This window comes from Enoplosus armatus, chromosome 16, assembly GCF_043641665.1.
Source record: "Enoplosus armatus isolate fEnoArm2 chromosome 16, fEnoArm2.hap1, whole genome shotgun sequence".
Classification (NCBI taxonomy): domain Eukaryota; kingdom Metazoa; phylum Chordata; class Actinopteri; order Centrarchiformes; family Enoplosidae; genus Enoplosus; species Enoplosus armatus.
In genome coordinates, this window is record NC_092195.1 from 1,054,816 (window position 1) to 1,079,672 (window position 24,857).

At 43.7% G+C, this 24,857-nt stretch overlaps 1 protein-coding gene and 1 non-coding gene across 2 annotated transcripts in view; both read right to left on the reverse strand.

The window, feature by feature from the left end:
- Window positions 1–6,373: 6,373 nt before the first annotated feature.
- arhgef2a (Rho guanine nucleotide exchange factor (GEF) 2a) overlaps window positions 6,374–24,857 on the reverse strand; it is a 28,756-nt gene continuing 10,272 nt past the window's right edge. Inside the window, exons 6-23 of the mRNA XM_070921799.1 lie at window positions 23,827–23,936; window positions 22,840–22,983; window positions 22,355–22,605; window positions 21,063–21,188; window positions 19,959–20,076; window positions 19,228–19,304; window positions 18,923–19,094; window positions 17,869–17,945; window positions 17,546–17,718; window positions 16,333–16,400; window positions 14,626–14,814; window positions 13,313–13,399; window positions 12,826–12,875; window positions 12,107–12,142; window positions 10,753–10,803; window positions 8,508–8,834; window positions 8,062–8,224; window positions 6,374–6,535 (exon numbers count right to left, since the gene is read on the reverse strand). Coding sequence (XP_070777900.1) covers window positions 6,507–6,535; window positions 8,062–8,224; window positions 8,508–8,834; window positions 10,753–10,803; window positions 12,107–12,142; window positions 12,826–12,875; window positions 13,313–13,399; window positions 14,626–14,814; window positions 16,333–16,400; window positions 17,546–17,718; window positions 17,869–17,945; window positions 18,923–19,094; window positions 19,228–19,304; window positions 19,959–20,076; window positions 21,063–21,188; window positions 22,355–22,605; window positions 22,840–22,983; window positions 23,827–23,936 — 2,248 coding nt within the window. The 3' untranslated portion in view covers window positions 6,374–6,506. The remainder of the gene's footprint in view (window positions 6,536–8,061; window positions 8,225–8,507; window positions 8,835–10,752; window positions 10,804–12,106; window positions 12,143–12,825; window positions 12,876–13,312; window positions 13,400–14,625; window positions 14,815–16,332; window positions 16,401–17,545; window positions 17,719–17,868; window positions 17,946–18,922; window positions 19,095–19,227; window positions 19,305–19,958; window positions 20,077–21,062; window positions 21,189–22,354; window positions 22,606–22,839; window positions 22,984–23,826; window positions 23,937–24,857) is intronic.
- On the reverse strand, window positions 10,134–10,205 carry trnap-agg (transfer RNA proline (anticodon AGG)). Its single transcript has one exon. It is a non-coding gene; the product is annotated as a tRNA-Pro (tRNA).

The window sequence follows — 24,857 nt, forward strand, 5'->3', positions numbered from 1 at the left end:
GGGCTCCAGTCAAGCATTAAGGGGAAAGGGCTATATATAATTTTAGGAGATGTTTAGCATTCATTTGTTAGAAAGTTCAATCTGACAGTTTAATCTTCACAGAATTCAAAACGTCTTCAGTAACACTTCAGACAGTTGCTGCTCCACCATCAGTTGAACTGCACTCTGGAGAAACAAACGTGCAGGAGTGAAAACACATCATTTCATTACCTCGGAAATGTTCGTGCACATTCAGTCGGCCAGTGGTTTCGGATATAAAATCTAATTTAGCTTGTGTGCTAGTATCAAAAGCCTTTAAAACTGTTCAGAAAAAACGCTGCCAGAATTTGAACAAACCCCCCCCCCAAAAAAAAAACAAATCTGACCTTATTACACCAATTTTAGCTTCCCATCATTTGGCTCCCTATTCGTGTCAGAGCTGACTTTAAGGTGCTTCTGATGACTCACAGCTCTGAATGGGCAGCTGGCTGCAGGGGCCTTTTCCTATCGCCCCCCCTTCCTCTGCAATAACCTCCCTGCTAACTTCAGACAGTCTGACTCTGTCTGAGGCCTTTAAATCCAAACTGGGTTTAAAGGCCTCCAAACTGGGTTTAAAGGCCTCAACTATCTTTGGCCCCCATACCTGTTATACTGTTATCCTTGCGGTGGGTTTGGTCACAGTCTGTATTCATGTTGTCTTCATTTGCATTTATAATCTAATCTAATTTTCCCATCCACCCATTATCTATACTATGCTAATCCTTAGCAGGGGGCTCCTCTCAGAGGGGCTGGTCACCTATCCCGGCTCACATCGCGGGAGAGGCAGGGTGCACCTGGACAGGTCGCCAGGCTGTCACAAGACTAACATAATATGTTAATCCTGTCTGTGCACATCATGGGTCTACCGCCACCCCCCCCCCCCCCCCCCCATTAAAACAATGTCACTGCTAGCTGTAATACCAGAGAACATCTATGTATGTAAATGCAGTCAATTAACGTAACTATATCAAATTGTCTCTTTTAAAATGAACACCATACAATACACAATACATTTTGTATTACATCTTTTTATTCTTCTATGTGGCGATACAATTCACATGAATGAGAAAAGGGTGTGCAAAAGTAAGCACAGTCCTCGTTTTAGGCGAGGCCTCACACTGTCACAGACAAATCTGCTGAATATATAGTACGTTATACTGCTTACAGTATTTCATACATTGTGTTGGCTTTGAACATTGTTTGCCGCCGTCAAGCGTTGTACTAACCCTGCCCTTTGTAGGTAACAAAAGAGCGTTATCACGAGTTTGTATAAATACACGAAATACACTCAGAATCAGAGAAGAAGATGTACAGTCGGAACATTCCAATACATTTCACAATCATTTTTTTTGCAGCCACACTAGCATTCGCATAACTCAGCGGAGCGTTCAGACCTCTTTCCACCATATTTACAGTAAAAATCCACTAAAAAAAAGACATATCCTGAGGGTGTTATTACATTGGTATGGCAGACAGTTTGTCTTCTTGATGAAAATTAGTATCATGGAATATGCAAACCTCAATGGTTGGATTGGATAGATAGATAGATAGATAGATAGATAGATAGATAGATAGATAGATACCAGACTGCAATCAGCTGGTCCTAAAAGCTTATTTCTATGGTGGTCATTAGAAAAGGGAGAGGGTTGACAGATCTTAAGTCAGGTAAGACAGGTTTAAAAACATGCAAAACAACCCGAGTCCCAAAAATACTAGTGACTAACTCCCTCTAACTCTGCTGCTGCTTTGTGCCCAAACACAAAACCGATGATTATCACCTGATATAAAACACCTATTCTTCTTGAGGAGACTGATAAGAATACCATCCCACTTTTTGACAACGTGAACGTTCGATATCCTTTGTTCTGTGATTTTGAGAAATGCGTCTCCCAAAAATGTTAGAAGACAGAAAGACAGAAAGCGTTCAAAATAATAAAGTAGACGCACTCGCTTTTAGATGACTGAATTTAATTGCTTAATTAACGGAGTGCTGCAGGAATGAGCCCTAAAACCCGGAAATTAGTTCACATTTTTACACTTCCGGTTCCCTTGTCTGGAAGTCAATGGGTTTTGGGCTAGATGCCTGAAATGAGGTCTGTGGTTAACACAAGAGAGACATTTCAACGTTTTGTTCTACGACATAAAATGCGTCAGCAGATACCCCCACTCGTGGATTTTGAAGCTTTTACGCATCTTAAAAAAAGGCCGGTTGCTAACAAGCGGCTAAATGAGGCTACAGAGGTTGTCGCGGACATTAAACATCTTAATGCCGAAAACATGGAAAGTCATCTACTCACTAGTCCACCTTTACGGCCTCGTTGTGTTTATACTCTATATCTATCTGTCTATATATCTATATCTATCTATAGTCTCTTAAAAGTGAAGCTTAGCGGTGGTGATGTTGGAGTAATGCGACCAGGATGTAGCTCCTTTATAGCCTAACGTTAGCTTTTTACTTCTGGCGATTCCATTTACGCTTCAAAAATCCTAAAAGTGGAGTTCATGAGTGAAGATTGTCTCGCCGAACAAAACGTGTGAGTATCATAAAGTTTTTGTTTTGCCACAGAGCTTATTTTCTGCAATAATCCAAAATCCCACGGAACAATCCCGTTGGCTTTCAGTCGAGGGAGCCGGGGCGACGCTAACGTCCGGGTTGGCCTACAGAAATACGTCATCCCTGCAACAGCTCTATTGGAATACTCCTCTCAACTGCTGCATCTTTTTTTTGTCATCAGGTTGGGACTGTAGGTCTAATACTGGATGGCTGTGCTTACTTATTGTTCAGTATGTAATGGCACTTGGGCACTGTTGGCAGTTACTGAAGTTATTCTATTTTAACCTTATTTACAAATACAACATAGGGTACTGGGATGGAACCCTAATGTGGCAAAACCTTGGGTTAGATGATGGGACAACAAAGTGTGTAACTTTGACATGGGGGTGGGGTGGTGGGCAACAGTCATTTCCCAACCCAAACCAATCCTTAAGAAAACAGAGCTATGATCCATTCTTGTAACAGTCATTTCTAATGGTTTTGGAAGGCACTGACCTAGAAGCTGGTTGTCGGACTGCTGACAGAAATGGAAGACAAAAACGGAGGACTGCTTGTCAGGGAGAGTATGACAATCTTAAGACTTTATTCAGAACATTCCAGCTCCAGTCTATGTTGTCCTGTTGTCTTTCAGCGATAAACACATTTTATTTGTCCAGCCATTCTATTCTCATTCAGTCAGATGCAACACTGCAAATCCATCACTGCATTGGGAATGAAGTATTTATTTATTTTGATGCAAGCTATGATTAAATGACGCAACTACAGCTGAAAAAATCAAATGCAGGAGAAGAAATAGTACCAGTGGTGGTTACACCTGTGGTCTTATTGCGATTTGGAAGGGACATCAGATTATCTGTGCAAATCATAGACTGTATATAAAGATGGCCGACGCGCCTCCACTTCCTCCCCACTGTACAAAAATCCCAATCGCGAGCACACCACAGTTAATCTCAGCTGTCAATCATGATGTCTCACCCACGTTTTATAGCAAAGGGTATCAAATAACTAGTTAAAACCAAATGTATCAGGAAAACAAACATGGAGGGGGCAGGGTTTATGACCTATACTGCAGCCAGCCACCGGGGGGGCGCTCGAGATGTTTTGGCTTCACTTTTGGGGAGCTGTCGTGTCCTCCATCTTTACATCCAGTCTGTGGTGCAAACACACATTGATCCAGCATTGGTTCAGATGATGCCTGAGAGGGACAGGTGTTTCCTTTCATTAATTCCATGTTTCCTTGTTTCCTTCCCTTGATTGAAATGTGCAAACACGTCTTCTCACGGACTCACCAAGCTCCTCTTATCAACCAACGGTGAGGAGCTTCCCAGGGTTGGTGTGCTGTCAGACATTCATGACAGACACCCCGACCAACCGCATGATGGAGAGCCTAGGAAGTGATCGATTTGTTGACCAACAGGGATCAGCCTTTAAACCTGCAATGGCTGATTTTTCAGCCACTTGGGGCCAGCGGAAGCAAGTTGTGGAAACACAACGCTGACATGTAATCATAATCATCGTTTAAGTTTAGTTCACACATCCGGCTGTTGCAGAGAAACATTATCATTCATTATTGGAATCGTGTTTGTGTTCACCTGATGGGCGGAAGTCCAAAATTCTCTCTCGGCTTCGCCCTGTTTTTGGTCCCTACCATCTCCTGAGGGAAATATCTGGCTCCACTATGTTCTCCAGCTAGTCTCTAACTGTCTGTCTGCTGTCTGCTGCAGAAAACAACCCTATGCGAGCGGCGAGAGTGAACCAAGACAGTAAAGTTGTGGGCAAATAAACAACAAGCTGAAACTACCTCTGAAGCTCTGTGAAGTCGGGTGGAGCTGCAGCTCCAGATTATTCTCTGCGGGTGCATCACTACTGCCGCCTTTCACATTATCACATTGTTTTCACATTGCTATTATAAAAAATATTGATTATTGCCAATATAAGCCTAAAATCAAAGGGGGGGGGGGGCTTTCCTTGACTGACTGTTTTCAGGCCATTGAAAAGGTGTTATCATCACGCATGTCATAAATATACGGGCGAGTAGGGGCCTACTAAACCCACTAGTAGGTTCAGGAGGCTGGTATTACACATTCATTTCACTGAGCCAATGCAGTGCGACAAAGTCCACGCAAGGAGTTGTGTGGGTTGGATGGATGGATGGGTCAAACACCCGACTTTTTATCCAGGAAGGCCGGAGTTTGTGTCCCGTGTGGAACCAGAAGTCAACGTTGACTTATTTTAAGTTATGTACGGTTCCCTAACCTTATCCAATTATTTTTGTTGCCTAAAACCTAAGCCCTCTGAACCTACTAGTAGGTGTAGCAGGCCCTGATGATCACTGGTATCGCCATCAACCATGTGGACAGATGATACCAGCAGGCCCCTTCTAGCCCTTATCTATGAGGCTGATGGACACACTGATAACGATTGGGACTATGATTAGGCCATAATGATATAGGAATCCAGACCTCAGCACTGGTTTTAGTGTCGTAAAATGTTTCATGAGTGACCAAAAAAACGTAGGAGTCTTAAACTAAGCCCTTATTTATTTATTTTTTTAGTAGTTTCAACTTCTACTTTTTAGCCTTGAGATCTTGTAAATAAGAATACCAGATCTTTCAGGTCAAGTTATTTCAAAATCCTGTCTTGTCATTGGCATTCTATGTGTCTCGAGCAAATCTATAAGACAAAGCATACGGGAGTTTAAATGAGATTGACCGAGAACTTGCCGGTGCCTTCTTCTCGGATACATTTGGCACGTTTTATAGTTTGTTACCAGAGACAGATCAGCATCTCTCCAACACAGTCTCAACAAAAACCTGAACACGATAGCAGCATTTATTGCAGGGCAGTTAGTGTTGGATTGCTTAAAATTGTGCTTGCTATCCATTTTTCTGGTACTTCAGTACAGGTGGCTGTCCTGGCTATCTTTCTGGCATTGAATAGAAACTTGGTTTGAAGCTTGGTTGTTGAGTTTCACTGTCCTACACAATTTACAGTGAGCCTGTGAAACATGATTAAAAGATGCCAATATATAAACTACAAAGATGTAAATTCTATTTTGATATATATATATATATTTATATATTTTTTTATATATATGTATGCAATACATACATATATAGCAATACATATATATATATATATAGACATACATATACATTGCTGTTGTATATATTTTTTACTTTTATTTTTCACTTAAATACTGTAAATGCGTATATTTCTATTTTCTATTTCTTATTTTTATATTTTGTACATACTTTTATTTCTAAATTTATGCTGCCTTCTAATCTTGAATGGGAGCACCGGTACTGTACAATTTCCCCCCCGGGGATCAGTAAAGTATTTCTGATTCTGATATATATATATATATGTATATATATATATACATATATATATAGAAATAACTATATATAATATATATATATATATATTTATATATGTTTATATATTTTTTTTTTTTGGAAATGTAAACTAAATACTAATAAATTCCCTGATTTATTTTGGGGAAGAAATAATGAGCTACTAGTTTGACGTGAATTTGATTACAGTTACTTTTGCACAACATAAACATAACTGAAGATTACAAATGTTTATGCAGCTGCCCTAACCATCAGTCCTAATGTTCCATTTTGTCAAATACTTTTTTTCTGTCAAACTTTTTTCTAATTTAAAAGAGTCAAATATTAGCAATTAAACAATCACCAGTTTCCCCACCCCCCTTTGACCAAGTGATACAAACAAATCAGAGATTCCAACAATCCAAAGCGTAACTGAAAAAACAAAACAAGCCACTGTCACGTGCCATTTCCTCAAAAGCAAAGCGGTTAAATAAACATTGAGGCTTGCAGAAAAGATAAACATGCTCATTGTTGGAGTCAAGTAACATCATAATCAAGTATAGCTATAAGCTCATTAACACCGCGAAACATGCCGAGGATCAGATCTCCTCTGGAATATCTTGAAGATCTGAAAGAAGAGAGAGAACAAATCAAGAGAACAAATTCAGTCCGCTGTTCCCCTGAAAATACAAGAAACTGGCATTTCAATGGTGTCTTGATTCTATCATTTGACACATTTCATGCTACAACCCAATATTCTGGCCAGGCCCTTTATTTAAGTCCCCTGCAGAGAGATTGTCATTACTTTATATTTATATATTGCACATAATTGATAAGAAAGCCTCCCTATTGGCGGAACCTGTCCCTGGTTTTAATTTTGATGTTGATGCTCTTTGATGTTAATGCAAACTCAGCACTGCCTTCATGGTCACTTGTTGTCTTGATATATTCATTAACGTCCATTTCATCTCAAGATGGTGCTGCAGATGGCGAGCCTTGGTGTGTTGGTGTTGGTGTTGGCGTGTTAATTCAGTGTTTTGCTGTAGTACCCGGATACATGAACATCAGGGAAGCAACAATTCATTTACCACTTTTCTCGCCTCATCCGTGGAACTATTGGACATTCTCGTGACAGGTGGCCTGATCAATGCGGTGAAACACCAGAGGAGAGGCAATCATGCCGGCGTATTTGTGCATCTACGGCGGCGTGGACTTCGCACACCATTATCAGGGGTTATTCCTCTCCAATCAACAGAGGATCTTTGCGCATGCTTTGACTGTGTTTTCAGGACTGCTACCAATAGTCTGGGACTTCTGTATGCCATCCCGCATTAGGGTGAGTTATGGCAATGACAAACCCTGGTTCATAGCTAAATTCAGATAACTAAGGTTACAAAATGTGAAGGCTGGTGAGTGCAAGGCAGCAAGGAATAGTACCCAAAAGCAGACAGATGAGGCGGACAGGCTAATTTCTGTTGATAATAGAAGTGGAGAAAGTGGCCTGGGAGCTGAAGAATGGAGCCAGGGACCTGGGCAGGAGGCAGAGCAGGAGACCACAGGCGGACAGACTGGGGGAATGCAGAAGCAGAGGAGGAAACCTCAAACAGATGGCCTGAGGGTAGGGCAGAGGTGGAGCAGGACATGGGACTGGACGTCGCCCTAGACGTCGGCAAACTTATTAGGAACCCCTCTGGAGGTCAGGCAGGAGGCAGGGAAGATGGGCAGGATCACTCTGGAGGTTGGCCCGGAGGTCTGTGACATAGACAGGACCGCTCTCGGGGGTCGTCGACTGGGGTTCAGGCAGCATGTCAGTGGGCACAGCCAACTGAGGCTTTTGGCCAGACCATTCTGTCAAGGCTGGTGAGTGCACGGCAACAAGGAATAGTAGGAACAGATGCGTGGACCACAGCACCCTCCTTGTGCTCCAATTTTACTCCAGCTTAGGTGAATTGTGAATGTATTGAGTTGTAACAGTTTAACATTATGTGCAATGTGCCATAGGACACTGGATGCAAAGGATACAAAGAACGCCTGTTTTCCAAACCTGATAGTAGCGTCCAGTGTAGTTAACTGCAGCGGAACCCATTACCAAAAAAGGACCAAAGTGATGTATGTAACATTCACAGTCATTGTGTCTCATGTCTGTAATCTGACCTTTGGAACTTTCAGATGCCGTCCCATCATCATCATCTGACGTCATGTCAACCTCCAAATCACTGCCATCCTGGAGGCCATCTGATCGGTGGGCAAGTTCCTGGCTGGCCCGTGGGCTGTCAGCTCCAGTTGAGACCTCCCTCCCTGGCTGCAGAGATGCAGGCTAAAGCAGAAAAGAGGAAAGAGACTATAGAAACCCAGCGAACATGGGGCGCCATGTACTGTACTTTAAAACCTGCAGATTACTGATATATTTATGATTCCTTGGAAAAATGTTTACTCCTCATGGTTGTATAAGGTCTTGTGTGATTCTGGAGTTTGTCTGACAGAATAAGAACCCTGTCTGACAGAATAAGAACCCTGATGACATCACTATAACGTCATGTTGACATCATCTGTTTTGTGAGTCCCCTAACTTTATGGAATTGCAATACAAATATCCTTACTTGAAAAGCCTGCATCCCCAGCTGCTGGCAGGCAGGTGCATCCCCACTGCCGACCTTCATGTGTCGGACCTGCCTCTCCAGCTTGGACCGGGCCCTCTCACTGTCCTTGAACCGGCTCTCAGCATCCCGCAGCCTCAGCAGCTCCTCCTGCAGCAGGCTGTGTTGTCTCTGCAAAAGAGCCAGCTCCCCAATAGTTGACCCTGCACTGGCCTCCCGATTTCCGCCATCTCGCCAGAGGGGGCGCCATACTCCTCCTACAGCTGGTGCCCCGGTGTCCTGTGGCTGGAGTAGCAGTTCCAAGATGGAGTCTTGTTTGATGACAGCACCCTGCAGGATAGGACACAGAATCCAGATCCAAGATTTTACAGGCTGAAAATTGACATATAAGCTGTGGGCCTGTTCTGTCGAGAGTCACATTAAATTCTGCAGTTCAGTGATCAGGTCTTTTTTTGGAGGAAATGAAGATCATGTCTAATGCCAAAAAGTAAAGACTTTCCAGTTGACTGGATGGCAAGCCAAGCTCCAGAACCATCTGTAGATGGATTCCCTTCCTAGGTAGGATGGACTATTAAACACACTATCAATCCAACACTTTAAGACTTCGTTTGTTATTGTGGGTAACAGAGGCAGCTGGCCTATAGATGGCGCTAGGGCGCTAATAATAATAAAAAATCATACAAACTTGTGTGGTAGAACACATACCATTAAGGCTGAGTCCTTAATGCAGCAGCCTGGGCTCCGAATCCGGCCCAGGGCCCTTTGCTGCATGCCATCCCCTGTCTCTCTACATCTGTCACTATCATAATAAAGCAGAAATGCCCAAAATAATAATCTGAAAAAAACCCACAATTGAGGATGCTGGGGGACCTAACGAAGCAGGAGGACCTTCGCACTGTTCACGAACTCGGGGTGTGTGTGTCCAATTTGCACATCCACCAAGAGTACTCTTCAACATCTCCTCCAGCTGTGTCTTTGCCTGCCCATCTCCGTGGCCGTGGTCAGAGAGATCGTTCTCGGCACTCCGTCGCCTGAAAACCTGGCTGCGCAATACTTTCACACGGAAGAGACTCATACACCTTGCCTTGCTGCATATGCACCAGGACAATCTGGACATTTGTGTTCTCATGAGGGAGTTTATTCGCATCACCCCTGAACGCAAGACCACCTTCGGTGTTCACCTGTCTGCTTAAAGTCGGCAAATGTGTTTTTATTGTTTCCTGCTGCTGTGCAGGCTCACTTTGGTCTTGGCTACAATATTTACATTATTTACGGGTTCACTGTAATTACAAATTTCAGATGCTTTGCGTGTTCATTGATTCACTCTTGGTGTGGTGGTGCTGCTGGACGATCAGTTATGTATGTAGGTGTTCAAAAAGTCTGTTGTAGTGTAAAATGTTGAAAAGCATAGACTTTCGCTAAGCATGTCAAACTCTGTTTCATCACTGTGTCACTTGTCTTTGAGTCTGGGAGTTGAAACCTGGAATGATGACAAGACACTCATTTGTGGAGAAGGAGCAGGTTCTTCAATCCTCTGAAGGGTTTGGAGCTTTTCTGGATGTTGTTAGTTACTGTCTACCAAAGATTTTATTGATAGACCAAAGTTATAAAGGAAAGTGTTCATAGTAAGGGCTCGTCCGGGATTTGAACCCGGGACCTCTCGCACCCTAAGCGAGAATCATACCCCTAGACCAACGAGCCATGAAGACCCACCATTTTGTCAAAGAACGACTCAGAACCCATCACTGTTGAATTACAGTAGGAACAGCTTTGCAAATACAAAGCAATCAGAAGTGTTCATTTTTCCATCACTTTGCTGGAACCATGTTAGCAGTTTTACCTCGCTCCCAGTATTTGTGCTAACTAGGCTAAACTGCTCCCAGACATATACAAAGGTTCAGAGAAATATGGCAACACTGGCTCAGGTCCTGCCTGGACCAGCCCCCTAGTTATGCTGCTAAAGGCCTAGACTGCTGGGGGGACTTCCCATGATGCACTGAGCTTTCCTCCTCTCCCTCTCCATCTTTACACATTCATGTCCCTCCAATGCATCTCTCTCTCTCTCAGCCCCACCTACAGTCTGGTTCTGGGTTAGGGTTAGGGTTAGCAACTTCATGTTTTTCTGAAGGGAACTCGTCTCCTCTGATCCAATATATACAGACTGCACTGTATGCAGCATAACATAGCGTGCTCTGTATGGTGTTGTATATGACTCGAGCGTGTTAAAGACGGAAAGAAACCTACTTACCTGGAGTGCATGGAGATAAACACTGAGATTCACCAGCCTCTGGTAGATTTCCTGTCATAACACAGGCAGCATATTTTATTACTGATGTCTGTCTCACACGCACACACACACGTAGACACACGTACAGTTGAGGCCAAAATGATTAGCCCCCCAGGAATTATGGAACATTTTCCTAAAATTCTGCCCAATGTTTGCATTATAAAATTGATAAAACTTGATATAATCAACATTCACCAGTGCTATTTAGTAGCTTTTCGTACATTGTGGAATGTGAAATAAAACTTTAGGCTTGCTTTATGTCAAATATAGTGAAAAATGGGGTGGTCAAAAATATTAGCCCCCATGTGAATTTTTGCTTTCAAAACACACCTAATCAACCAATCAGCTATCAAACCACACCTGTGCAGTCAACTGGCTTCCTAACAACACCTGAGCATTCAATCAGCATTGAGCTTTACCCTGTACTGAAGGGACTCCAAGGAACAGGTCACTTGAACACATTACTGAGAGGGACTACTCTTACTCACCATGCCAAAGACAAAGGAAATCAGTCTTGAAAGAAGAAAGAAGATAGTGGAGGCTCATAATGAGGGGGAAGGCTATACTGACACTTCCAAGCGTTTTTTGTATGTTGCATCATTGCTAAGTACAAGGAGACAAATTCTGTAAGAAACAAACCTGGGCGTGGTCGAAAGCACAAGATTTCAAGAACTCTGGCATGGCATCATGAAAAAAGAAAATTATGTTGACATTTTGAGGGATAATATGAAGAAATCTGCTCTTAGTCTAGGCTTAGGTCGTCGCTGGGTCTTCCAACAAGACAATGACCCAAAGCATACGTCAAAATTGGTCCAACAGTTCTTAAAGGACACCAAAACCAAGGTCCTGGAGTGGCCCGCACAGAGCCCAGATCTCAATCCTATTGAGAATCTGTGGCGGGTGCTCAAAGTGAATGTCCATCTGGACCAGCTGGAACAATTTGCAATGGAAGAATGGGCCAAAATCCCCCAAGAGACATGTGCCAACCTTGTAAAGAACTACTCTAAGAGGTTGTTGTCAGTTGTGGCTCAGAAAGGGTACACTATTGGCTATTAATGGCCAGGGGGTTAATAATTTTGACTGTGTCATTTTTGCCTTTTCTTGTTTCAACTCAGTGCATCAATAAAATATCCTAATCGAACTTTGTGGACATTTTGTCTTTGATATTTTGGAAACAAATAAACTATAAACACTTGTTGTTAATGGTCATTTCCATGGAGAAATCAAGGGTTTTGTCTGATTTCACAAGGGGCGCTAATAATTTTGGCCTCAACTGTATGCACACACACTTTAAGGAAAAACACCCTTTACTCACCGCGAGTTGTGGTTTGTGTTGACTCCTCATGCAATCCTTCCCAGAAGGTAAAAAAAAAAAAAAAGAATTCCACAAATGAGTATCATGACAATGGCAATACATTTGCACACAATACAAGCTATTATTAGTTAGAATCTACATCACTAAAATGAAATAACATAAATGTTCAGTACACACTCTCAACTAGTTGTGGTAATTTGATTAAATACTTTATTTTTGGAATATCCACCATGTGAGCATAATATAAATTACAGGAATTAAGTTTAACTAGGCTTTGATAGAGGGCCGCTCTACAAGTTGAGCTAATGATGCAGGACCTGCTGAGGTGATATTGTGGGTGAGTCTTAGACATTTCTGAACATACTTGCAGTCAATCAAACCACCTAAACCAACTGACACGAAGTGAACTGTTTTGTCCAAGTTTTGTTTTTAGATTAGCATGAACAAATCAAAAGTGGAAAACCAACAACAAGTGGACTACTCAGACATGCAGATCCCTTATGTCATTCCCTTATGTTACAATCCAGTGTCCAACAGCAATGCTTCCATCCCTGAAACCACTGGAATGACATGCCTGCAATGGTCGCAAAAACCAGTCAGGTGTACGCAAGCTGGCAAGAGGATGCTGATCATTCAAATACTCTTAAAACAACGACAAAGCATTCCAGCCTCGGACCCGACAGAGCCCACCGCACCTCCATTTTGGCCCCATCGCTCACCTTCGCCGCAGGGAAATCGTGGGCTCCGTTGACCAACAGATCCCGATCACCTGAGCAGAGACAAACGCAGCAGTCACTCAGTACTTAGTCCCACAAAGAGGGGACACAGGGAGTCATGGTTTCGTCTTCATTCAGCTGGATTCTTTGGCTCGGCTACCTGCATTGTGCATTGTTTCAACTCCACCTACTCCAGTTGGGTCCCACTCAGCCCCACCCACACCACACCCACTCATTTGCCCTGCGCTCTCATGTTAATAAATCTGGTTTTCAGTGTGGCAGAGTGCTTTATTTGAGTTTTACGCGTGAAAAGGTGTCCTAATGACATTTAATGAAAGTGTTCTGCACGTGTCACTCACTGGATTCGTGTCTGTTTCGTGTGTCATGTTTGTCCCTCTATGCTTTTGTGTTGCTGGACAGCAAATGATGAGTCCAATAAAATCTTATCTGGTCCTGTTGTAACGAGAGATTGGGGTCTTCAGTGACTCACCGGTGTCTACCACCCCCATGTGGTTGTGATGGCATGGGAGAGGAATGTCCACGCCGGACCCCAAGAGGAGCTCACTCAGCCTGTCCACTGTGGAATCACGCACAGACACACACACACACACACACACACACACACACACACATCTGTATTAACCCACAAATTGAATCTTTTTTATTTACTCTAAGTAAGTAAGACAAAATATGTAATTTCAAGCTTGAGTCTTTTGTCTCACATAAGTTCATCTTTTTAACCTAGTCATATTCTAATGATGAAACTAATGAGCCTATCTTCAGTCAGATATGAAAAAAAAAATATATGTATATATAGATATATATATCTATATATATATATACAGTGGCGCTAGAAAGTTTGTGAACCCTTTAGAATTCTGTGTTTCTGCATAAATGTCACCTAAAAAGTGACCAGATATTCATTTAAGTCCTAAAATTAGACAAGGGGGGGGCCCAGTTAAATAATAATAATAATAATAATACAAAACAAATTGTTGGAAAAAGTATGCAAACCTTTTTCACAGGGAAGATTATCAGTTCATTTAAAGGGATCATTTGAGTCAGGTGTTTCAATCAATGCGTATATCTGGAAGGTGCAGACCCTTCCAGGTAACTCTCCGCTAGCAGCGCTGTGCTTAATTATACTAATATTAGTTTAATTTTTTTTTGGTGAATACGCTCTTGAGTAATTTGGATTTTTATTTGGGGGGGGGGGGGGGGGGGTATTTTGCAGGCCATTTTCTGCTTGAAAAATGACTGAAACGACTTATCGATAATCAAAATAGTTGGTGACTCATTTTCTTTCAGTCGATTAATCATTCAAATTAATCACTGCAGCGCTCGTGTAGACGACAAGGAAACACTGTTCTATATTCACAGATTTATTATAACTGCAGTCGCCTGCTTGGGAAGGATGCCTGTAACTAGTTCAAACAGACGTTAGTCTGTGGGGGCATGGGATGGACGGCCCAATCTGAATACCAGTCACCAAGGTTGGGGCCTGTAGCTATCCAGTTTTGGGCCCTGACCTATTAAGCATTTATAGAAATAAAATCATAATGACTTTAAATGGGATAATACTGCATTATAATATATTATACTTTACTATGAATTTGCTTTGCCATTTTCCCACAACATTCTTATACCACACAGTAGTCATGGAGGTCCGGATCGATGTCAGTTAGGTGTAAAAGTGTAAAAGTCAACACTGAACCTGATGCATGTTTAGCGTCAATACCGGTCGGAAACAACTGGGTCCGGACGTCATCTACCACTAACAAACAAGCAATGTCGGCGTGTTACCCTCAGCTGTGGCATCCAGTAGGAGTTTCTCCGCATGGGGGGCTTGGGGTGTGTCCGCCCTGAACAAGTAACGAGTGATGGGAGGCTGTAGGCCCTCCTGACCACTCGTCACCTCTGCCAGCTCGCAGAATAGAGTCACCCTCTCCTGCAAGAGCTCCAGCATTTCCCGGTCCTTCTGCTGGAGGTCAGCTGTGGGCGGTGGGGGGGAGGGGGGGGGGGGGGGGTGATTTATCAATTGTGCAATCCAACGCAACACATGACAACAAATCCTACCTTTCCTTACCAAGTAACACCCGTATACTGCTACCTGACATAGATACACATTCCTAACACACCTATGTACATGTAACACACACACACACACACACACACACACATACGCAAGAATGGGCTCCAAGGTGGGGCTACATTATCACACTTATACCCCGGCCACTAACTAAAGGAAAGGCAAGCTGTGTTTAAATTGTCATTTGTTTGTCGGGTTTAATCCACGGTAGGTCAGTTACATCACTGAAGTACCTGGTACTGCATCCTAAAAAGTAAATGTTGTTGCTATGGTTACTTGGAGTAAACGGCCTTAGCCTTGCTAAATGAGCACTTTCCACGGCCGCGGTACAAACAAGTATCAAAAGAAAAAAAGAAAAAAAAGAAAAAGAAAAAGAGGAGAGACTACTGATTGTGTGTGAATGTGAATTTGCCCCCGGGGCGATGCAACTTGATATGAATTCACAAGTTGAAAATGCTTCAACTTGAGCCAAAAGTTTCTGTAAGGACTGAGTCGAGAAAAAAAAAAGGGTGGGGAGGGGGGGTCTGGATGAAAATAACAGAAAAAAGTAGAGTTCCTGCTTAGTTTTGAGATTCAATTCAATTCAATTCAATTTTATTCATATAGCGCCAAATCACAACAAAAAGTCCTCTCATGACACTTTACAAATAGAGCAGGTCTAGACCGACTCTTTATAATGTTATTACAGAGACCCAACAGTTCCCACCATGAGCAAGTTAGTGTGTAATTTGTTAACTAGCTACCAGCTAACATTTGTACAGTTGGTACTGGTACATTGGCTGTTTGGGGTGAATGGACACCAACTGCAAAAACACTCCAGACGTCAAAATTTGTTTAAAAAGCGTCAAAGCGAAAATTCACTCTGATTTAATTTTGACGCTCCTGCAGCCCCAGTGTGTGGGAGGCTGGAGTGTGGCACTTTTGTCTCACCCTTCTGGCGCCTGCCTACAGGGTTTTTTTTTTTCCGCAGCCCAGAGCCATGCAGAGAGGGAGTTGCGTCAACAACAACACAAAAAAAAAAAAATCACTGTTCTGTTTCTCTGTATTTACCATGGATGTATTATATGTACGCATTCTAATTGCCTGCCAAGAACGTCCTTGAACTATCTGAAGTCTATGTGAATCATGTGCCAATCAAAGATTTTGAACTTCCTTGATGCAACTTGATGTCTCCACAAGGCCACTTTCACTTTTGACACATTTGGGGAAAGCTTTGCGTCGAGGAGTACGCATCGCCGCAACCGCCGTTTGTATTACATTTAAACCTCAAAACAACTGGTCAGAAGAAGAAAAAAAAAGGCGTGTGAATATTCTTTTGAGTGGAAACAGGAATTCATAGTAAATGTAGTGTAGAGTAAATCGTGGCGACTCAGAGAAAGGCGCCGCGCGAATGCTGTGTCATTATGTGTTTGTCTCCTGACCTTTGAGTCTCCTCAGGTGCGCCTTGTGTTCAGTCTCTATGAGGGGGAACTCCTCTCTTGATGGGCACCTGGACATACACAAAAGCACAGACCACGCAAATCCAGTTATCAGTGATGTGATGGACATGAATGTTTTTTTTGTACTTAAACTTACGGTTGTATTTTCTAATTTATTAGAGCTGTGCAAACATTTACTGGTACAAACGGGACACTGATAAAAGCAGCAGACATACAACAACCACGTATTTATTTCAATTAAAAAACGAGTGGAAGATGGTCATGAACAAACATGGCAGCACCCTGCACTAGAGCTTGTTGTTGCTGAGGAGGAATGTATCTGTTTTTATCTATTTTTATCTATTATTCCATGTGGTCTCCCATGGAAGGGGTCGTAGGAGGTGCTTGAAATGAAGTACCGGCTCGGCCAGTCCAGTTTCACGGCTCGGCTGGTGCGATGACGTCATTTTGGGCGCGCCCCGAGACACCACGGCGACCGTATATTCAGCCGGAGACTGCATCCACCTCCATGGCCGGCAGGCAGGCGCAGGGGCACTCGCCCAGCTCCGCGCGGTCGCTCCTTTACAGGCGAGCCAGATGTCCTTCCCTCTCAGCTCCAAGATGGCGGCATCACTCAGGCCTCTCTCTCTCTCTCTCTCTCTTCCAGCCCGGCGAGCTGGTCAAGCAGACCACCCGTGATCCTGCTGAGTATTCACTACGTCATGGCAAAGACACATTTGCTTCATTTGGTCCCCCCTCCTCCACACCTGTGCCTGGGTGCGAAAGGCCCGAGAAATCAGGTACCTCTCGAACACCTCGGCCTCAGGGGAGAAACATCGGCTCACACAGCCGAATCTGCTACTCCAGGTCACTAAAACCCAGGAGATTTTTTTGTGGCAGCAGCTGCGTCCTTCATAGCAGAGGGGTTCCCTGCCGTCTCCGGACGAATGAGTCCTCCAGAGCTTCTCTTGATACCTCAGCAGTGCATCAATGCATTTAACAGTGTGTTTTCTAGACTTTCTGCAGTACTCATGACTGTTATGCACCAAAATACCAAGGCGATTTCTGATTCTGAAACTGTGAAACTAACTAACTAACTAAACTAACATACCTTCAATTACCCTTTAACACACACAGACATGAATCTTGAATCTTGCAATCTCACTCTGTTGAGGTATTCCTTAAAATGATAGAAAGAAAAAGAATGTTTGCCCACTTGCTGACGGTGCGCTGGATGTGGCGTATCCAGATGTTCTTGTCCTCCTTGGAGGCAGCATGGAACTCGTACATCTCAGGCGGGGAGGAGTCGCTGATGAGGAACATGCCTCGCTCCTGATTGGCTATGTCCCTCACTATCAGGTTCTGAAGGGACAGCACTGGAGGTTTGTCCTGGACCACGCAGCAGAGGGTCAGGGTTAGGAGAAACAAAGATGAGAGAGAGGAACAGTAAGATGATGCCTCTCCGGTCATCTGCACACAAAATCCATTGGTGAATTCAATTTTTTAGCGTTCTTTGGGCGTGTGAGTACATTTTCTTACCAGACATGGAAAGATGTACCTCTGGTCCTTCTCCTGCAGAATCACCAGGATGTCTGTCATCAGTAAGACCTGTGTATCTACACACACACAAACACACACACACACACACACACACACACACAAAAAGACACACAACATACACACCACATATGTGAACACATATGAACCTGACGCCTTCCCAAGCTTCAGTCCCAGTTTAAAGCCAGGAAAGCGCAAGCGCAAACGCACAGCAGTTGTCACACAAAGGTCACGATTGTTCATCAGCAGTCGCTTTCAACTTATTTCTATTCAAATGCTTGCGAAGGAATCACAGAGCGAGGGGGATCAGTCGCAGTGAGCTGTCGTAGCGGAAGAGCTGCAGGCGGCACGCCTCCCGACTTCCCAACGAGGTAACTTACTATCTTACTGCGCGGCAGACGTGGGAGAAACTACTGCAGCGTGAACTCAGACAGCGTTTGGCCGAGTATTTGGCTGACTTCCTTAATGAAGCAACGAGAGTTTTTGTTTGGGTGCGTGACATCTGAAACCTGCCAACCTGAGGGCAAACAAGCTGCGAACGCTGCCATATCATTGCCTTTTAAGTTGATATGACTTAAGCTTATTTACACATTCAGCTATTACGGAGCATTAACATCATTCCTTTGGAGGCACTTTTCTGGTGAATGTGAGTCCAATTCACTCTGTTTTAGCTCAGTTTTTGGGTCTTTACCAACAACCGAGGGAGATATCGAATGACTCTTTAGCTGTTAGGTACTATGCCCGATACGCTATGTTCACCCGTCAGTCTCTAACTGTGTCCTTCTGCTCTTTCACATTGTTTTCACATCATCTTCATACATCTGTTTACAGATGGTTGTTTTTATAACCTAACCAGACTAAGATGCTCCAACCTCGAATAGTTGAATATTCGTATTGAACAGCCAAATGCAATTTGACTGACAAAATTCTAAGTCATTCTGAGCCCATCATTCTGGAATAGGGAAAAAAAACGTATACGTATTTCTTTAAACCAATCACAATCACTTCGAACAAAGATGCGATAAGATAGACGTACCTTTGAGCCGGGACCCTGGGGGTTTCCAGAAAAGGGTCCCCTCGTGAATGAGTCTCCGGCGGAGCAACTCTCCAGGCTTGAAAAGCCCACCATCCTTTACTCTGGCCTCAGTCCGCGGGTCCAGCTTGGCCTGGATCTCCTGCAGCCGCTGCGTTTTCTCCAGGTCCTCCATCTGCCAACCAGCATAATATAAAAGTCGTCTTGGATTTAGAGTCCAAAAGAGAGTACGAATGAACATGGATGAACTCATTTTAAACTGCATGTAATGATGACATGCTCAAAAAGACTGAGAACCATTTTGGTACCTGTTGGTCTATTGAACTTAGAAGTTCTCTTATCATCAAGAGAGCCTGGGCCAGAGAGGAAGCTTCTTCATCATCATCTAGAAGACACACAAAGAAAAACGTCATTATTGCGGAGGAACCTATTGTATGTATGTACCCACCAATCATTGAACTGCTTATAGACAGACCAGAAGGTCTCCTCAGTGAATTTGCCACTGCTTTTGAGAATTGGTTGGTGACAGTTGCTCACAATAACAAGCTCTTGGGTAGGGGAGTAGAATGCAAAGCTGTTGTGATTGATCATCATCCTCTTGGCCATAAGAGGAGTTATACAAGAAATATAATCATATAGGAAATGGTTGACCAAATGGCTTCTCCATGTAAGAGAAGAGGATTGTTGTGTGGATGGTGCAAAGTACCAAAATGCGAATGCAAATGTATTGAATGCAAGTTTGTGGATCTATTGTTGCCTGGTTTTACTTTGTTGCATTAAAGTAGACCCATAAGTACTACCTGGACCCCCTTGTCATGTCTCCCTGTTGGAGACCCAGCACCTTGCATTGGTGTGTGAATGTGCAAGTGAATGTGACCTTAACCGTAAAGTGCGTTGGGATTCATGAAGGTTTGGAATGTGCTACATCAGTGAGACCATCTCTGTGCAGGCGTATTCTATCTCGCAGTGAAACCCTGTGGCGGCACGTGAAAAGAAGTGGGGCCGATAAATGCCGCCGCTGTGACTGGGGGTGATTCACCGCTGGTGTTGTCCAGAATGCGCTGGATGAGAACAGGATACTTGGAGATCCGCTGAGTCACCAACAAGATGCACTCCTGAACACCGTGACAGCGTAGCAAGGGTCCCCGACTCACCCGCTGCCCAGAGACCGAGAGAGAGAGAGAGAGAGAGAGAGAGACACACACACACACACACACACACACTGTCATTCACTCGCCATTTTGTTTGAACGTCACCTTTGAGGATTCTGTCCATTAACAGAAGGATGAGTTAGACCTGGGGTTCTCAAACTTTTTGGGGCCAGGGCTGCGATTCAATTTCTCAATTTCACTCATACAGCGCCAAATCACAACAAAGGTTATGTCATGACACGTTACATATAGGCCGGACTCTTTATAATGTGGTGGTGTATAGAGAAAACTAGAGAAAGCACAACGCCCAGTTGGCTTAACACTGTGGATTCAACAGAACATTCCACGTCGTCGGCAGCCATCTTGGTTGTTTTTACGCAAATGCCCCAGGGGCACTCCTCTGCCCGTCAACGCATCAAACCTGCTCCATTGTAACGGTTGCGATTGGTGCGACACGGGGCGAAGGCCGTCCGGATGCATACCGCGACGTCCCTCACGCTACCTTGGGAGGCTGTCCTGGCCAATTGGCAATTGGCTGAAATTTGGAGGGCGGCCAGCTGATTAAACTCGCCTGGGCCCACGTGTGCATTCCTGCCTCTCCCTTCCTACAGCTCCTTCTTTCCTTCAGCGCCCCCACAGCACGTCACCCACACACCCATGCAGTGCTTTTCACCACTGATGCTGCCGAGCCACACACTCCGCTGTTCATCGGGTTTTGATAAATGACTAAGCGCTGCCTCCTTCGACACATTTCCTTGAGCCAGTTTGTGACTATGCACACCACACGCACACTCTCTAGCGTGTAAAAGGATGTCCTTTGTTTTCTTCTGTAACCAGCTAATATATATTAGTCAAGAGACTAAAACCAAATCAAAATCAGGTGCTGAAATAGTTCACATCCTGTGTATAAACTTTTCATTACCATCCCTCATTTGGAACGCACTGCATGTTGTGTTTTGATGTGTTTTTTTTTTTAAATGCGTCTGTCTCACCCGTATGAAGCACAGGAACCTCTTGTCTCTGGCCAGTAGGTCCTTGTACAGTTTGACAGCCTTCAAGTGGCGGCTACAGAACTCAGCGTAGGTCTTCCGCACATCATCTGCACACTGGCCTGAGAACTGGCAGAAGAAGAAGAAGAAGAAAAAGAAGTGTGTGTGTGTGAGAACGTGAGAGGTTAGAGAACCAATGCTTGAACGTAAAAAGAAATCACTGTATAACGTTTGAAAAAGCTAAATATATATATATACAGTGCTTAACAAATTTATTAGACCACCTGTCATAAAAATGAGAAAACACAAACATTTTAGAAATCTGTCAAAAACTTGTATCAAACTAAAAATTGTATTGTTATTTATTAGGCAAATAACAAACTGGAACAACTAAATAGTCCTTATTCACATATATCAATATTCTGTATGACATCCTTTGGCCCTGATAACAGCTTGCATTCTTTGCAACCACTAAAACAAATGTTTCTGTTCAGGAATGCGAGTAAATAACTGTAATTTGGCATCTCAATCAAAAAATAATAATGTGCTTTACTATTTGTTTCTGCTTTTTTGTAAAACAGTAAATTTGAGAATTCATGGATAACAGCAATAATTATATTTTAGCATTAAAGAGATCATTTGGATTAAAGAGCTTGGCTTGCACATACTGGTGGATTAACCATTACAGAGACATCAGTAATACTGTTCATTTAGGGCAGCGGTGGCAAACACCTTACACTGGGTGGTGGTCTAATACATTTGTTAAGCTCTGTATATATATATATATTTTTAATGCTATACAATGATTTAATATGAATACAATGCAATGGTTATTTCAGCATTTCATTGCAAATAAAATTGTATGAATAAATCCTACATTTTCTTTTTTTTACCGGTCATGAAATATCTACGGAAGCCCTGAGAGGCACGTGAGGAAAAAAATTAATATAAATATATAAAAATAAATCTGTCTGATCTGGATTGTTTCCACTAAGATAATCTCTCTAAGTTCCTTACATTTTTTTTTTCCGCGCAACAGATGGAGAAAATAACGTTTTGTCAGGTGAAACGTTTTTTTTTCCAGGATCATTTTTCTCTATGCACTATAAACACAAGGTACATACCGTTTATCGGAAGACTGGCGCCAATTAAAATACATTTCTAGCCAAAAGGAGGACATGACAGTAACGTGTACATCATTTGCTAACACACGATACAGCACCCATGGATACATTCAAATCTCCAAAAGCTTGGGCAATTATAACTTGTCTTGCGTGAGAATGCATGGCAGCCACCTGCTCCAGTAGGATGTCCCCCAGCTGGTGAATAGTGAAGTTGCGGCTGGAGCCCGGCTGCTGGCTGATGTTGCGCCGCAGGAGAAGCTGCGCCAGGAAATGAGAGTGTATTCTTGTCAGCTGGTCCAGGCAGGGGAACATGGCGTGCACAGTGCTGGGTTCCAGCTGAAGCTCCTCCAGCATGCCCTGCCGGAACACCCTTTCCATGATATGCAGCGTTCGCATGTGGTGCAGCTCCGTCTGAATCAGCTCTGAGAGGGACACATACCCGTATCACACACACACACACACACACACATAAAAAATCACATTCATACAGTACATGCAATAAGAGGAATTGCACTGATATTCTTTTAAATATACTTCTAATGATGTCTAGTTACAGTAAATAGTGTGGTGTTTTAATCTAGGTACTGTATATCCAGCAATACATTGAATGTCTGTGCTACTGGGAGGACAATAAAGGTCAACAATCCACTGCTGACCATAGATGACATCCTGCCTCTTGATGATGTTTTTGCGGTGCGTCTGCAAGTAACCACTGTCCACCGCCATGCTCCACGAGTCCGCCTTAAAGTCCTGGCCCTCGAACTCTATCTCCTCCAGCACTGAGGTATAGTAGAGGTCTCCTAAACAAGAAGAAAGAAGCGTCAGCATAAAAGGCCGCAGGCTGACACACCGCTCTGGAACTGAACCACCCGGATGTGATTGATTGACAATTGGAGAATTTGGAGATGCGTCAAAAATGCGCGGAGCGGTGTACCATGGGGGGCACAGTGGTGGAATGTACTTAAGTTCACGTTCTTGTATTTTTTTTTTCGTTTTATACCACCATTTATTTGACACAATGGTAAATGGACCTCATGGATCAGGTCTCACTCACACATTCACACACGCCGATGGCGACCGAGCTGCCGCGCAAGGCGCCGGCCTCCATCGGGAGCAACTTCAGGGTTCGGTGTCTTGCTCGAGGACGCTTCGACGTGGAATCGAAAGATTTTTACGTGCCAAAAAAGTGTGATATAAAATATACCTGGAGTTGTCTCGTCGGTGACGCACTACATTAACATGCTAAACACGCTTGCGTGCATTCATCAGTGATAATATACAGCAATAGAAAATAACTTAATAATATAAGACTGAAAGGAGCCATTTTGCATTTTATAGATTTTGAAGTCAGGACTTTAACCTATCATGGAGTATACTTTATACTAGTCCCCCCCCCCGTGTACCATGATACATTGGAAAGGGTGATCAAGTTAGCAGTCATCCACTGTCCTTTAAAGCATTAGTAACGCACTGGAAAATCCCCCCCAAAAAAACGGAACTGGTGCCCGCGGTCTTTAGGGTTCGGGTGAGTACATAGTGTTAGCTTTCCATTCTTTTCGAACGCATTCAACAGCTACAAGTATATGGTGCAACATCTCCAGCCATTTTGTGCTACGATGTGTATAGTCTGAGTGTTCAGATACCGTCGTCATTGAGAGACTCCACCGACATAGCTCTGGCCCTGAAGCTGAGGGAGTCGGTGGACTGGGACAGGATCCTGCGCAGCCCCAGGGGAGTGTCGTCATTTAGGGTCCTACAACACACACACACACACACATTGATATGAATCTGCACTACCCATTGGGCCTTACAGACAGAGTAAACAAACTGCAGAAGTTCAGGGAGCTGGCGCGAGAGCCCCAGACAGACAGGAACGAGTTCGGTTCAGCGGAACCTGCTGTCAGTAACCCTGCTCCTCCTCAGCACAGCAGCATGAATTACAAAAGAGAATGAGGCCTACGTATTAAAGGTCCCTCGCTCATGTATATTTCATCTTGAGGGAGAAGGAAAAATTACTTTTGGTTTTAAAGGATACTTTACAGGTCTAAATTAAATCTAGTGGAAGTTTAGGTTGTGTTTCCCCCCCGTCTGGCGGTAGATTTTCCGTACCGCAGTTTGTCGACGGTAAATGATGCAGCACGTGTGACGGGAAGAAGCCTTCCGATGACCGGAGAGACTGGGCGAGGCGCCTTTCAGTGTATGGCAAGCGAAGTGGAAGATGCTAAATGAAGTTAGGATTCAAAAGTTGTGGTTCCAAGTCACACAAGGTCTGACAAAGGAGGATACGACTCACAACCGGGACCCTGTGCATGCATGTGTGCAGGTGTACCTTTGATGCTGGAGTCAGTCGGGGTGGTGCTGTGTGGTTCATGTCTTGGCTCCCCGTTTCCCCGTTTCTACCTGCGTTGCCAGTGTTTCGGACCTGACTTTTTTGGACTACTGATTCTTGCCTGCTCCTTGTCGGATTAGTTTGCCTGTTTGGACTGCCTTCTCTGGTTTTGACCTTTGTCTGCCTCACCATCTTGTAAATCTTTGCTCCTCTCCCCCCTGTTTTCGCTGTTAAATCAGTCTCACTGCATCAAGCTCTGCCTCAGTGGTCTTGCATTTGGGTCTTACCCCCTGTGTTCCTGTTATCCTGGTAGGCCCAGGCCTGACAACAATGTCATTGTGTCTG